This window comes from Capricornis sumatraensis, chromosome 6, assembly GCF_032405125.1.
Source record: "Capricornis sumatraensis isolate serow.1 chromosome 6, serow.2, whole genome shotgun sequence".
NCBI classification, from domain to species: Eukaryota; Metazoa; Chordata; class Mammalia; order Artiodactyla; family Bovidae; genus Capricornis; species Capricornis sumatraensis.
Genome location: NC_091074.1, coordinates 104,502,793 through 104,518,339, shown reverse-complemented (window position 1 = coordinate 104,518,339; position 15,547 = coordinate 104,502,793). Strand labels below are relative to the sequence as shown.

The window sequence follows — 15,547 nt, the reverse complement described above, 5'->3', positions numbered from 1 at the left end:
GGGAATGGCAACCCAGTTAAGTATTCTTGCCTGGGGAATTCCATGGGCAGAGAAGCCTGGCGGGCTACTGTCTATGGGAGTAGCAAGAGTCGGACACGACTGACCAGCTAACACTTCCACTTTCTCACACACACACACACACACAGAACTACTATTTCCCAAGTTTCACACATATACATACATGCATACACAAAATATCATAATGGACCCCATGATTTCACTTGACAAACTATTAATCACTCAATCATTCACATAGTATTTAATGACTATCTACTATGTGGTAGTTGCTCCAGATATAAAAGCAATCAAAAGAGAGAAAAATCCCTGTACTTGGCCACTGGTATTCTTTGAAGCATGAGGGGAAGCCAAGGGGAGAGAAAAACAAACATAATGGATAAGTAAATTATAAAATATGATAAATGTTGGGTGGGGGGAAATAGAGGGAAGTGTTTCAATTTTAAGTAAGGTAGTCCTCATTGAGAAGTTAAGCTCTGAAGAACTACTTTGAGCAAAGTAGATAAGGGAGCTAGCCACCTAAGGAAAAAGATTCTAGACAGAGAGACAAGTTAGTTTTAAAACAGACAACACCTGGCTTGTTCAAGGATACAGTGCAGTGAGCAAAGGAGAGAACAGTGAGAGCTGAAGTCAAAGCATATTGGGTGTGGTGGAGACACGTATCTTAGGGAGTCTCGGAAGCCAGTTGGGCAGACACTACAAGGTCTTAAACACAGGAGAATCACAACTTGATTTCAGTTTTACAGCCCTGAGAAATGTTTCACGGAAGAAATTTCAAGGCATATACTCAAAATGAGAAAAATGTCCCCTTTCACTAATGTCTTATTTATAACATTTACGTATTTATCAATCAAAGCTTCCTTTGTTCCATTTCTAAACTACCTCATTCAAGCTTTAAGGGATACATTCTAAGTTAAACATCTGACATCTACTGGTTCATTCAAACACATACTTCATCATTCATACTACTTCTCAACCCTCACTTTTAATCCATTCTAATGAGTTTATTTTACATTAAGTGTTCCTCACCTTGCTTATTATGGCCACTAAAGCCTAAGTCTTTCCTTACTGAATTGTGCAAATGGTAACTATATTTCTTTATTTCATTTTCAGTTGCATCAGGAATACATTTGTGACTTATTTGATTGGGTCAATGTCTGTAGAGAAATCTAACAATTAGATTCTCCTAAATGGGTGCAAAAGGTAGTTTGAATTGTACAAGCACAGAATGGGTTATTTCCTCTTTTTCTTATTTTTTGTATGTAGTTACTCAACTCTCATTTTTAAACTAACAGAGCTTTATGATAATGTATTGACTATTCACGTAAGTTTGACATTTTACCACCAGAACTATGAATAATTTGGAATCTGGGTGATGATGTAGCCATTAATGAAAATGCCAAAAGCCTGCCACTGATTCCAGAGAAGTCTGCTCCTGTTCTCAGTTCATAAATACACTCTCTTCCCACAATTCTATAACAATCCAAGAGCTTTTGCTTGGTTTTATTTTCTAAGAGGAGGAACCCACAGAAAAAGTAATCAATATTTATTTTTAAAGCTACATTTAAGACAGTAGACTTTCTGGAAAAAAAAAAAAGGTTTCCTGGTTTTATCCCCATTATCATTTTATTTGTCTTTCTGTTTGTTTGTTTCATTCATGTTTAGAGTCCAAAATGTTTTAAAAATAAATTTGGTAAAATCTAAAGATAAAAGACCACATCTCAGTATAGTCTATGCAAACTCACTAGGACATCTTCAGCCATTCCTCAGCTTCTGGTTTCCAACATCCTTTTACCAGCTGCTCAAAATTCGTGATAATGCTACCACCTGCACCTAAAAAGACCAAGATAAGATAGGAATGTGTCAGTTGTTTAGTCATGGCAAACTCTTTGCGAGCCCATGGACTACAGCCCACTAGTTTCCTCTGTCAGTGGACTTCTCCAGGAAAGGATACTAGAGTGGGTAGCCATTCCCTTTTCCAGGGGATCTTCCCGAGCCAGGAATCCAACCCAGGTCTCCTGCACTGCAGACTGATACTTTACCGTCCGAACCACCGAAACAAGAATACTTAACCAAATATTCTTGAGAAAAAATATGAAATGAAGCCATAATTGTCTCCTGACTTAAAATTCCAAGCTATAATTCTTAGGAGGAAGAAGAATGTTGCTTTCTACATTTATGGTACCGAGACAACTGCAGTTCTTTCATGGCAGCTGTTTATTGTACTACAATTAAGGTTAAAACTAGGGTCTCAGACAGAGATGTAAATTGAGGTTTGTTTCTGACCTGAAAAAATAAACTTCTCTGCTTTATCATTTCCTTCCCTGATTTTAGTTTTAGGTGCATAACTGTAACAACAGATTGAAAATTTAATTTCAACTTACAAAAGAACAATAAAGGTAGGTAATATAGAGTGAACATAAACCCATAATCTATCACATTTACTATTTCAGAGTATGCAAGATGGAAAAAAAATCCAGAAAAAACAAAGAGCAAAATTTGTTTAATTAGGTAAACAACATAATTTCTTATGTAAACTTGTTTTATTTATGATGACAACTACACCTTAATTAACTATGAATCTCTCTGGTTACAGCTATTAATCAAACCAATAATAAATATTGTATATTTTAAGACAATCAGCTGTAAAATAATGGCTGATGACTAGTACTAGTTAAGAGTGCCAGTTTTGGATTAAATTAACCAGTCAACAGAAACAATGCTTTCATCTTCCATAGAAGTCTCTGTTATTAAAGTATGTGGTCCCCATTAATGCAACTAAAGAACTATTCAGTATTTGTAGTATACCAACAACAGAATATTTATGAACACATGTTGTTAATATTACCTCGGGCCCATCCAATAGCTATCATGACTATCCAGCCATTTTTGTAATAGCTATTAGCATGTGTGACTCCACCTACTATTTTCCAAGTTCTGGTCACTTCCTTCATTCCCGCAGCCAATAGTTGAACAGGTAGGAATGAGTATCCCTGGGAAATTAGGTCATATGGGCAAAAAAATGCAATATACCTGAAATTAAAATTTAAATATTTTAATATGACTGTATCAGAACAAAAAAATCTAGCGTTTATCAGCAATAACAATCTGATAAAACACAACAAATGAAATTATCCAAATAAACATGGAATTTGACTGCAAAAAGACCACAGATAATCTGAATCAAGTCAGTTTTTTTTTTTTTTGGCTGCTCCATGAGGCATGTGGGATCTTAGTTCCCCAACCAGGGAACAATCCATGCTCCCTGCAGGAAAGCACAAATTGTTAACCACTGGACTGCCAGAGAAGTTCCAACGTGTATTTTTTAAATCACATGAAGCACATAAAAAAAATATGTCAAAGAGTCATAATGAAAGAGGAATATAAATTTTGTACTCCTGAGTACTCTATATATGCAGTAAGTTCCTAACCTGTGTCTGTACTACTCTAGAAGCTAAGTACTGAATGCACCAACAATATAAAGCAAGTGTATAATCACCCTTATGGCAGAAAGCGAAGAAAAACTAAACAGCCTCTTGATGAAAGTGAAAGAGGAGACTGAAAAAGTTGGCTTAAAGCTCAACATTCAGAAAATGAAGATCATGACATCTGGTCCCATCACTTCATGGGAAATAGATGGGGAAACAGTGGAAACAGTGAGAGGCTTTATTTTTATGGGCTCCAAAATCACGGCAGATGGTGAGACTGCAGCCATGAAATTAAAAGACGCTTACTCCTTGGAAGAAAAGTTATGACCAACCTAGACAGCATATTAAAAAGCAGAGACATTACTTTGTCAACAAAGGTCCGTCTGGTCAAGGCTATGGTGTTTCCAGTAGTCATGTATGGATGTGAGAGTTGGACTGTGAAGAAAGCTGAGCGCCAAAGAATTGATGCTTTTGAACTGTGGTGCTGGAGAAGACTCTTGAGAGTCCCTTGGACTGCAAGAAGATCCAACCAGTCCATTCTGAAGGAGATCAGCCCTGGGATTTCTTTGGAAGGAATGATGCTAAAGCTGAAACTCCAGTACTTTGGGCACCTCATGCGAAGAGCTGACTCACTGGAAAAGACTCTGATGCTGGGAGGGATTGGGGGCAGGAGGAGAAAGGGATGACAGAAGATGAGATGGTTTGACGGCATCACTGACTCAATGGACATGAGTCTGAGTAGACTCCGGGAGTTGGTGATGGACAGGGAGGCCTGGCATGGGGCAGTCCATGGGGTCACAAAGAGTCAGACATGACTGAGCAACTGAACTTGAACTTGATAATCACTTCTGCTTTCAGGTTTCTCTAGGTAGAAAATGAAAGGCGCTCAGTTGTGTCCGACTCTTTGTGACTCCATGGACTATACAGTCCATGGAATCCTGCAGGCCAGAATACTGGAGTGGGCAGCCTATCCCTTCTCCAGGGGATCTTCCCAACCCAGGGATTGAATCCAGGTCTCCCACATTGCAGGCGGATTCTTTACCAGCTGAGCCACAAGGGAAGCCCTCTCTAGGTAGAGTGTCTTTCGAATTAGAAACGAGCCTTTGGTAACTGAGCAAGGAGCAGCATTTCAACCCCACTTACATCTTTTACCTGTGCCCCTTTGTGTATAAACTGCAACCTATTCAGAGAAAGGTCATAGCTCTCAATGAGACAGATTCATTCATGTTAAGGGAAAACACATTTTCATACAGTTAAAAGAATATGAAGCTTGTTCTTCAACTCAGTTGAGTAAGTTTAAATTTCAACCAATTAAATTGTGATATTAGTTTAACAATAATTCACTCCTCAGGTGAATTATTTTCTGCAGCTTCATCTGTTCTAAGCATCTGTTCAACAATTCAACAGTAGTACTGATAGGAAGACATAGCACTCCCCCACCCCCATATTCCTAACACTCTCTGGCAGACAATTTTGTGCTTAAAGCAGAATATTTATCTTGAAGCAATGAGGAATATACTGCTTAAAAGAGGTACTCTATCTTTTCTAAAAGACGCTGTTAATCTTACTGTAATTCATGGTTCATAAATCCAAATTCCCAATAGTATTCATGGAATATGAAACCTGTTCACCAAAACATTACTTCAGAGACCAAATATAAGATGCAATGATTTGTCAGGCCTGAAGCACCCTCTCTTCTTCAACTCCACTTACCAATTCTTCCTTTTCTTCAAGATTTCACTCAAATACTACCATATACATTGACTTTGGGAGTTTCATTTAATAGTCTCAGTTCAGACTAAATTCTGATGGTTCCTATATTCAACATAGCTCTTCTATACCTTTTCTTTATGATAAATTATAACAGTCCTTAATGGCAGGAATCATTCATTGTGTTACCCCCTCACCTAAAACTCAGCATAATAAAAAGTAGCCCTGAATTAAATCATTTATTAACAGCTAATAAATTAGTAGGAGGCAAAACAGAAAACATATCAAAGAACCATCTGATAATTAAAGAGCTTTAAAGAAAAAAATAAATTACCTAAAATAGTTAAAAGCTTTTTGAAAATGACTGGTATGATATAAAAACTTTACATGTTTATATAATATTTTGAAAGCCTCTCTTTAAATTCTCTCTTTAAAAGTAGAACAAATTTCCAGGAAGTAGGTTAGGTGCCAGGAAAAGAAAAGAGTTACACTTAAGCAATTTTTTAAAGTATTATTTTAAATAAAATAAAAATAGTGTATGCTCAAAATACTCAAACAAAAACACAACAAATAAAAATAATACAAATGACCCCATTTTCATTCTCCACACAGAAATTATCTTCAACATGAGTTGAAAGCCTAAACTACAAGAGCAATCTTGGCATTTTTTCCCCCCTAACTAGGGATCAAACCCATGCCCCCTGCAGTGAAAGCACTGAATCTTGACCACTGGACCACCAAGGAAGTCTCAATCTTGGAGTTTTTATATCCAGCTATGTGGCATTTTCCAGTTTATTGTGATCCACACAGTCAAAGGCTTTGGCATAGTCAATAAAGCAGGAATTGATGTTTTTCTGGAACTCTCTTGCTTTTTCCATGATCCAGCGGATGTTGGCAATTTGATCCCTGGTTCCTCTGCCTTTTCTAAAACTAGCTTGAATATCTGGAAGTTCACGGTTCACATGTTGATGAAGTTTGGCTTGGAGACCACCTGACCTGCCTCTTCAAAAACCTGTATGCAGGTCAGGAAGCAACAGTTAGAACTGGACATGGAACCACAGACTGGTTCCAAATAGGAAAAGGTGTACGTCAAGGCTGTTTATTGTCACCCTGCTTATTTAACTTATATGCAGAGAACATCGTGAGAAACGCTGGACTGGAAGAAGCACAAGCTGGAATCAAGATTGCTGGGAGAAATAGCAATAACTTCAGATATGCAGATGACAACACCCTTATGGCAGAAAGTGAAGGGGAACTAAAAAGCCTCTTGATGAAAGTGAAAGAGGAGAGTGAAAAAGTTGGCTTAAAGCTCAACATTCAGAAAACTAAGATCATGACATCTGGTCAACCACTTCATGGGAAATAGATGCGGAAACAGTGGAAACAGTGTCAGACATTATTTTTTCAGGCTCCAAAATCACTGCAGATGGTGAGACTGCAGCCATGAAATTAAAAGACGCTTACTCCTTGGAAGAAAAGTTATGACCAACCTAGATAGCATATTAAAAAGCAGAGACATTACTTTGTCAACAAAGGTCCCTCTAGTCAAGGCTATGGTTTTTCCAGTAGTCATGTATGGATGTGAGAGTTGGACTGTGAAGAAAGCTGAGCGCCGAAGAATTGATGCTTTTGAACTGTGGTGCTGGAGAAGACTCTTGAGAGTCCCTTGGACTGCAAGGAGATCCAACCAGTCCATTCTGAAGGAGATCAGCCCTGGGATTTCTTTGGAAGGAATGATGCTAAAGCTGAAACTCCAGTAATTTGGCCACCTCATGTGAAGAGTTGACTCATTGGAAAAGACTGATGCTGGGAGGGATTGGGGGCAGGAGGAGAAGGGGACAACCCAGGATGAGATGGCTGGATGGCACCAATGACTTGATGGACGTGAGTCTGGGTGAACTCCGGGAGTTGGTGATGGACAGGGAGGCCTGGCGTGCTGCGATTCATGGGGTCACAGAGAGTTGGACACGACTGAGCGACTGAACTGAACTGAACTGACAGCTGACTTACTGGAAAAGACCCTGATGCTGGGAGGGATTAGGGGCAGGAGACGGGGACGACAGAGGATGAGATGGCTGGATGGCATCACCGACTTGATGCACATGAGTTTGGGTAGACTCTGGGAGCTGGTGATGGACAGGGAGGCCTGGTGTGCTGTAATTCATGTGGTCGCAAAGAGTCGGACACAACTGAGCGACTGAATTGAACTGATGTGACATTTTGGCATATGGTCTAATAATCTGTAATTACTGCTATTTCTAATAAATAAGTCTTTATTGCATTTCAGATATTTCTAAAGTATACCTATAACACACTAATATTTGACAAAAATAGTTCTCATTTCAAGTGTTAATAGCCACAGGGCAAAAGAACTGTTTATTGTACTCCATAGACTTACAAGTAAGCAAATCAGACCAGTGGCTCCCTAAACAGCCATTCCCGCTCTATTACACATTAGCTTTTTAAAATTCCGTTGATGACTCACTCAACCAACACTCATTAAGGAATCATGTTCTTCCTTCTGTAAAGATTATGATTTCACCTTTAATTAAAATTGTCGCATCTAAGGAACTTTTAACTTTAAAGCGCTTAAAGAAAACATATCAGAAAAGAAGGACTGCAACATAACATGAAATGGAACAAGAAGGCAATTTATTTCTCATATATTTTTAAGTCACTTAGATTAACAGAGAGAAAAAAAAGACAAGGAACAGTGCTAAATAACGAAAGTTAGTCTAAAATAGGATACAAACAGGATGCAAGGCCACTGACAAATGAAAGTTGAAACAGTTAAAATAGGAAGATGAAATGAGAATTTAGGTTAATACCAAGAGTTGAGCTTCCACAGTTAATCACTGAGAACTCTGCCTTCATTCCCCCTTAATTCCCCTCCTCTGACTACCAAAAACAGGATAACTTAACCAAGCCAAAAGAGCAATAAACTAAACGCAGTTCATATTAGTCCAATAAGATAGCTTTTCTCTTGCTCTCAATCTCTAACAAATTAATAACTTTACATATATTCTCTGAAAAAGACTATTACAGATGACAGGCTTATATAACTATACTTTTTTTTTTAAGTTAATGGTCTTTTTATTGGGGGAAAAAAAAAGACTAGCATTTACAACTTGGAATGGATGTAAATTGTAAATTTCTTGAACAGCAATGTTGATGGTTGTGCTGAAGTCCATAGCCACAGCCTACTCTGCCGGCTTCAAGTCATGGTTCGGAAGGTTTTAAAAACAGAGAGTCCAAAGATGCTCCCTTGATAAAAGTTTCTTTTTAAAAATTTGTATGAATGGTGATAGCCTGACACCCATTCCACTCAGCACAACGCGGACAACGCTGCAGACAGACAGGCATGCCGCCAGCGTGCGTCAGGGTCGCCAGGGGCGTTAGAGAGGCCCGCCCTGCAGCAGGGGAGCTCCGCTTGGACAGTTACCCACACAGCATCCTGAGGCGAACCAATTTTAAATGCCTCTTCTCAGTAAACCAGCTACGACAATTTACACTAACAATTTGAACTAGAACCCCTCTGAGCAGGTTTTGAATTTGTTTTTTTCACTTTTTCATTTTTAATACAAACGCCTGACTGTGCTCAATTGTCAAGCCACATGCATGAAAAACTGGCCAGCCCAAACAGTGTTATTAATCATGAGCAGATGGACCTGCCAGGAGTCCACGAAGTGCTTCCTTATTGTTAAGGTAGGACAAGTATTTATATCGGAAAACTGATGTGTAGCTTGATCTTTAGGGGACAGGACCACCAACCAATACATGCAAATTTTTGGTGTGTGGACAGAAGGTACTTTTGACATTCAGTTTTGCTATATAGAAACAGAACGAGTAAATCAGAACTTTTTTTTTTTGCAAGAGGTAAGTAAAAGATTCAATTTGATTCTTCTGGGGTGGGGGGAAAGGAGTTGAAAGTAGGTCTTCATTTTGCAGTCATCATCTGTACGAATTTTTCGTAGTTGACTTGTCCGTCTCCATCGATGTCAGCTTCTCTGATCGTCTCCTTTATTTCCTCATCTGTCAGTTTCTCTCCCAGGTTTGTCATGATGTGGCAGAGCTTTGCGGCACTGATGTAACCGTTGCCATCCTTATCAAAGACTCGGAATGCCTCGCGGATTTCTTCTTCACTGTCGGTGTCTTTCTTTTTTCTAGCCATCGTAGTCAAAAATTCTGGGAAGTCAATGGTGCCATTACCATCGGCGTCCACCTCGTTGATCATGTCCTGCAATTAGGCTTCTGTTGGGTTCTGGCCCAACGACCTCATGATGGTTCCAAGTTCCTTGGTTGTGATGGTGCCATCACCATCTTTGTCAAATAGGGAGAAAGCTCCCTTGAATTCAGCAATCTGCTCTTCGGTCAGCTGATCAGCCATGGTGCAAGCGAGGCAGGGAGGCCGAGAGAGCGAGGGTGGCCACGCCGGGGCCGGGACCGCAGGGCACATCCACTACAGCTGCTGCGGGGGCCCAGTGTGCGACCGCCGCCGCCGCCAACTGCGCTAACGGTTCCACGCCTGCCAGGCTCCCAGCATCGCCGCCCATAACTATACTTTTTGTTGTATTTCTCCTCATAAAAATGCAGTATCAGTTATGTAAATGTGCAATATATAATAACTGATACTTAGAAGTTAAAGGAAAATAAACTGGGGCATAAAAATCAATACATAGACGAATTATAAAATATTTACTTTCTCCCAGAAACAGTTTTCAAAAGGAAAAATCCTATGAAAGGCTATACTGTCTTCCAAACGACACTGAACCTACCATGACACACCAAGTTACTGTTTCCCTTTGCCAGCAGATGGTGCTAATTTCCAGACGTGAGCACTAAGAGCTATTATACTAAAGATGACTTTCCCAATAAGTGTATTCACATACTCCCTTAGTTTAGCTTGCTAGAATTAAAAGTATACCACAAACATTTCAATCTCTCAAATTAAAATCAAATGAAGCTAGAATTAGAAACTTGTTCTCAACATTAAAACCTGAAAAAAGAAAACATTAAAATACAATGTGTCTATAAGCAAGCACCATTTTTTTGTATTTAAGGGTCTGTGAACACAAAGACAATGTATTTCCCAAATCCAAAACAAAAAGCTGTGCAAGGGCAGACTAAAGGACTAGGTAGCTTAGGTTTGAATCCTGGCTCCAGCTACTAGACACCTGTGATTCCTTGGGCAAGTTATTTAAGCCTTCTTGTCTCAGATCCCTTATCTACCAAATGAAAATAAAACGGAACTTGCCTCACTGGTTTCCTGTGAGGTTAAATGAGAGGACAAATGTAGAGCACTTAGAAAAGTGCCTGAAACAGTAAGTACTGCATCAGTGGGTGCTATTGTTGTTGTTTAGTAGTACCCAACAAAACAACTAGAACCAATAAAAAAGGTCATCAGAAGAAGAATGAATATCGATATTAATATAATAGATTATACCACAATGAGGAGGAATGTATCACAGCTACAAACAAAACACAGATGAATCTAAGTAACATAATGCTGAGTGAAAAAAGCCATAGAGAACTATATAATACTCCACTTTAAAACAGGGCAAAAAACAAATAAAACTAAAAAGATGTGCTGTTTAGATATTCATGTGTAAGATATACACCTTTTTCTAAAAAGTAAGATAAACACAAACAAGGCAGAAATTATCTGTATGAAAAGTGCAGGGAGATGGGATGAGAGAAAATTAGCATAATCATTTGAGAAATGATTTGTCATTATCTAGTAGAGCTTAAAAATCACTTTCCCTATAACTCAAAAAATATATTCTTAAATTATACCAAAAGAAAAATCTCTTGTCATATCATGTGTATCATGTTCTTAGCAACATTGTAATAGAAAAAAAAACTGGATGCAATTCTATGTCAACAAAGAAATGGATGAAATATGACCACAATTCATTCTGATAAGCTATACAGGAGAGAAAATTAGTAAATTATAACCATACGCCATAAGGCTGAATCTCAGGAACAAAGGCTGAACAAAAAAAGCAAGTCAATGAAAAATACATATATATGATTTCATATATAAAACTGTCATGAAATATACTGTTTAGAAATATATATACCAGAACTACACAGAAAAGTAAAGAAATGATAGGTACAACATTTAAACTGTGGTGTTGGAGAAGACTCTTGAGAGTCCCTTGGACTGCAAGGAGATCCAACCAGTCCATTCTGAAGGAGATCAGTCCTGGGTGTTCACTGGAAGGACTGATGCTAAAGCTGAAACTCCAATACTTTGGCCACCTCATAGAAATAGTTTACTCATTGGAAAAGACTCTGATGCTGGGATGGATTGGGGGCAGAAGAAGGGGACGACAGAGGATGAGATGGCTGGATGGCATCACCGACTCGATGGATGTGAGTCTGAGTGAACTCCAGGAGTTGGTGATGGACAGGGAGGCCTGGCGTGCTGGGATTCATGGGGTCGCAGAGTCACACACAACTGAGCGACTGAACTGAAGGAAGAAAGGAGATGGGATTGGGCTGAGCATGGAAGGTCACACAAGGGACATCAAAACTAATGACAAGTAATCTGAGAAGGTGGTGGCAGCAGTAGTCGCACAGATTTAGATCTCTTCCAATCCCCACATAAAAACAGACATGGCAACTAGAGAGCAAAGCCAAAATCCCATCCACAGCACTTACAACAGAACTATGTGACAAGGTATCCCTTCAAATCCCAAAGTGTAAACAGAGAGGCAAATCACCAGCACCCACAGACCTAAACTGCTTGACAGGAAGAAGAAAGTAAGCGGCAACTAATGGACCTAAGAACAAAACAGCTTCAAAATAACTAACGGGTATTCACTAGAAAACACAGCAGGCCAACTTGGAAAACAACAGCTGAAACTGGAAGGATTCTGACATTTCCAATACTAGGTAAGACAAAGGGTCCATGATAAGAAGGTCCATAGGGGTTCGACCAACGTAGTCCCCATGAACTCTGAAAACTGATCCACCTAGGCTCCCTTCTAGAACAAGTCCCATAATGAGAATCAAAACTGAGCATGGACTCCCCTGGTGGCCCAGTGGTTAAGACTCTGAGCTTCCACTGCAGAGGCCTCAGGTTTGACACCTGGTCAAGGAAGTTAAACACGTCACGGGGTGTGGTGAAAAAAAAAAAAAAAAAACTGAGCAGGACAGAACAACAAAAGCAGGGAAAAGTACAGACCAAACCGGGGAAGAGGAAAAGACTGGTGAAATCTCAGAAAGCAAGTCATCATCTTTTGAATACTATATAACAACCGATGCAGGAGCTCTATGAAGTCAGAGAATCTTTCATGAGTTTTACTTTATCTTAAAAGTTCAAGAAACTTGACTCCACATAAAAATGACCAACAGAAAATTATCAGGTCAAACCCTATATAAATTTATTATTATAAGAGAAAAAAATTCCCTATAATGAAAGTACTCAGGTAAATGTGTTCACAAAACAGATCAAAACTGCAACCTATTTCAAAACAAGGTAAAGACATTAAGAAAGTGATACAACACATAAAACAATGCACATCAAAAACAGAAAAACAGAGAACCAGAGATAAAATGCTCACAAAGAGTAAGAAAAAAGATTTTAAAAATTATTTCAGTAATGAAGACCAAACTAGAAGGAAAACAAAGAGAAATAAAATAATAGTGCCTTCTAAAAAAAGACTAGGTAAAAAAGAAAAATTTTAAAAAAGATTGAAGACATAAAAAGGTTCATTGAAGAAAGGCAAAAAAGAGCCAATAAGAGTTCCTAGAGAAAATCAAAGCAAGAGAAGAGTACATATTATAAAAGTTTTCTCAATTTAAAACACACACACACATAGCTACTAAAAAGGACAGACCACATACCTAAAAATGAGCCCCAAATGACCAACACCTAGTAATATTTAATTTAAATTATTAGACTTTCATGCCAGAAAAAAAAAAGCTTTGGAGCATTTAGAAAAGAAGAACATGTGACTTATAAGAGAAAGAAAATTAAATGATCAGTTTTTCACAGAATGCTTCATAAACAAGAAAACTGAGTAACATATTTAAAATACTCTGAGCTGGAAAGTATGATCCCATGATCCTATATCCAATAAAACTGACTTTCAAGTCCAAAAAACACAAACTTACCAACACATGAGAATTTAGGGACTACTATTCCAGATGAATGAATTAGAGAAAAAACCTTCAGAAAACCAAAATTACAACAGACACAGACTTAAGGACTGATAAAAAAACATTAAATATACAGTTAGCTATAAAACAAACACTGAAAAGGAATTTAGAAGGGAAGAATATAGTACACAATAACTATTACTATGACAGTGTAGAATAGTTCGTCTATTTTAAAAATAGGAAGACAATGAAAACAGTATGTGCAAGAAAATATTTTCAGTAATCATATCAGTGGTGGTATTCATATGATTACTCCAAAACTATTATGTATTGTGTGAATGATACAAAATAAATGGGCAGTGTTGAAATATCCTAATTCTATCATATCTTGTGCCCTTAAGAATCAAAATTTTTCATTTCAGTTCAGTTCAGTGGCTCAGTGGTGTCTGACTCTTTGCGACCCCACGAAGTGCAGCACGCCAGGCCTCCCTGTCCATCACCAACTCCCGGAGTTTACTCAAATTCAGGTCCATTGAGTCGGTGACGCCATCCAACCATTTCATCCTCTGTTGTCCCCTTTTCCTCCCACCTTCCATCTTTCCCAGCATCAGGATCTTTTCAAATGAGTCAATTCTTCGCATCAGGTGGCCAAAGTATTTGAGTTTCACCTTTAGCATCAGTCCTTCCAATGAATTTTCAGGACTGATCTCCTTTGGAATGGACTGCTTGGATCTCCTTGCTGTCCAAGGGACTATTAAGAGTCTTCTCCAACACCACAGTTCAAATGCATCAATTCTCTGGCACTCAGTTTTCTTCACAGTCCAACTCTCACATCCGTACATGACTACTGGAAAAACCATAGCTTTGACTAGACAGACATTTGTTGACAAAGTAATATCTCTGCTTTTTAATATGCTGTCTAGGTTGATCATAGCTTTTCTTCCAAGGAGCAAGCGTCTTTTAATTTCATGGCTGCAGTCACCATCTGCAGTGATTTTGGAGCCCAAAAATATAAAGTCTCTTACTGTTTCCACTATTTCCCCATCTATTTGCCATGAAGTAATGGGACCAGATGCCATGATCTTAGTTTCTGAATGTTGAGCTTTAAGCCAACTTTTTCACTCTTCTCTTTCATTTTCATCAAGAGGCTCTTTAGTTCTTCACTTTCTGCCATAAGGGTGGTGTCATCTGCATATCTGAGGTTATTGATATTTCTCCTGAAAATCTTGATTCCAGCTTGCGCTTCCTCCATCCCAGTGTTTCTCATGATGGACTCTGCATAGAAGTTAATAAGCAGGGTGACAATATACAGCCTTGACGTACTCCTTTCCCTCGTTGGAACCAGTCTGTTGTTCCATGTCCAGTTCTAACTGTTGCTTCCTGACCTGCATACAGATTTCTCAAGAGGCAGGTCAGGTGATCTGGTATTCCCATCTCTTTCAAGAATTTTCCACAATTTGTGGCGATAGAAACAGTCAAAGGCTTTGGCACAGTCAATTAAGCAGAAATAGATGTTTTTCTGGAACTCTCTCGCTTTTTCCATGATCCAGCGAATGTTGGCAATTTGATCTCTGGTTCCTCTGCCTTTTCTAAAACCAGCTTGAACATCTGGAAGTTCACAGTTCAAGTACTGTTGAAGCTTGCCTTGGAGAATTTTGAACATTGCTTTACTAGCGTGTGAGATGAGTGCAATTGTGCAGTAGTTTGAGCATTCTTTGGCATTGCCTTTCTTAGGGATTGGAATGAAAACTGACCTTTTCCAGTCCTGTGGACACTGCTGAGTTTTCCAAATTTGCTGGCATATTGAGTGCAGCACTTTCACAGCATCATCTTTCAGGATTTGAAATAGCTCAACTGGAATTCCATCACCTCCACTAGCTTTGTTCATAGTGATGCTTCCAAAGGCCCGCTTGACTTCACATTCCAGGATGTCTGGATCTAGGTGAATGATCATACCATCGTGATTATCTGGGTCTTGAAGATCTTTTTTGTATAGTTCTTCTGTGTATTCTTGCCACCTCTTCTTAATATCTTCTGCTTCTCTTAGGTCCATACCATTTCTGTTCTTTATTGAGCCCATCTTTGCGTGAAATGTTCCCTTGGTATCTCTAATTTTCTTAAAGAAATCTCCAGTCTTTCCCATTCTGTTGTTTTCCTCTATTTCTTTGCACTGATCACTGATGAAGGCTTTCTTACCTCTCCTTGGTATTCTCTGGAACTCTACATTCAGATGCTTATATCTTTCCTTTTCTCCTTTTTTGCTTCTCTTCGCTTCACAGCTATTTGTA

The 15,547-nt window shown here is 38.8% G+C and overlaps 2 protein-coding genes across 2 annotated transcripts in view; both read right to left on the bottom strand.

Moving 5' to 3' along the window:
• The window catches only part of TMEM38B (transmembrane protein 38B), a 65,709-nt gene that overhangs the window by 22,657 nt on the left and 27,505 nt on the right, over positions 1 to 15,547 (bottom strand). Inside the window, exons 3-4 of the mRNA XM_068974491.1 lie at positions 2,864 to 3,048; positions 1,761 to 1,848 (exon numbers count right to left, since the gene is read on the bottom strand). Coding sequence (XP_068830592.1) covers positions 1,761 to 1,848; positions 2,864 to 3,048 — 273 coding nt within the window. The remainder of the gene's footprint in view (positions 1 to 1,760; positions 1,849 to 2,863; positions 3,049 to 15,547) is intronic.
• Positions 9,077 to 9,634, bottom strand: LOC138081167 (calmodulin-1-like). Its single transcript, XM_068974280.1, has one exon. The coding sequence runs from the start codon at positions 9,385 to 9,387 to the stop codon at positions 9,091 to 9,093; it is 297 nt and encodes a 98-aa protein (XP_068830381.1). The 5' UTR covers positions 9,388 to 9,634; the 3' UTR covers positions 9,077 to 9,090.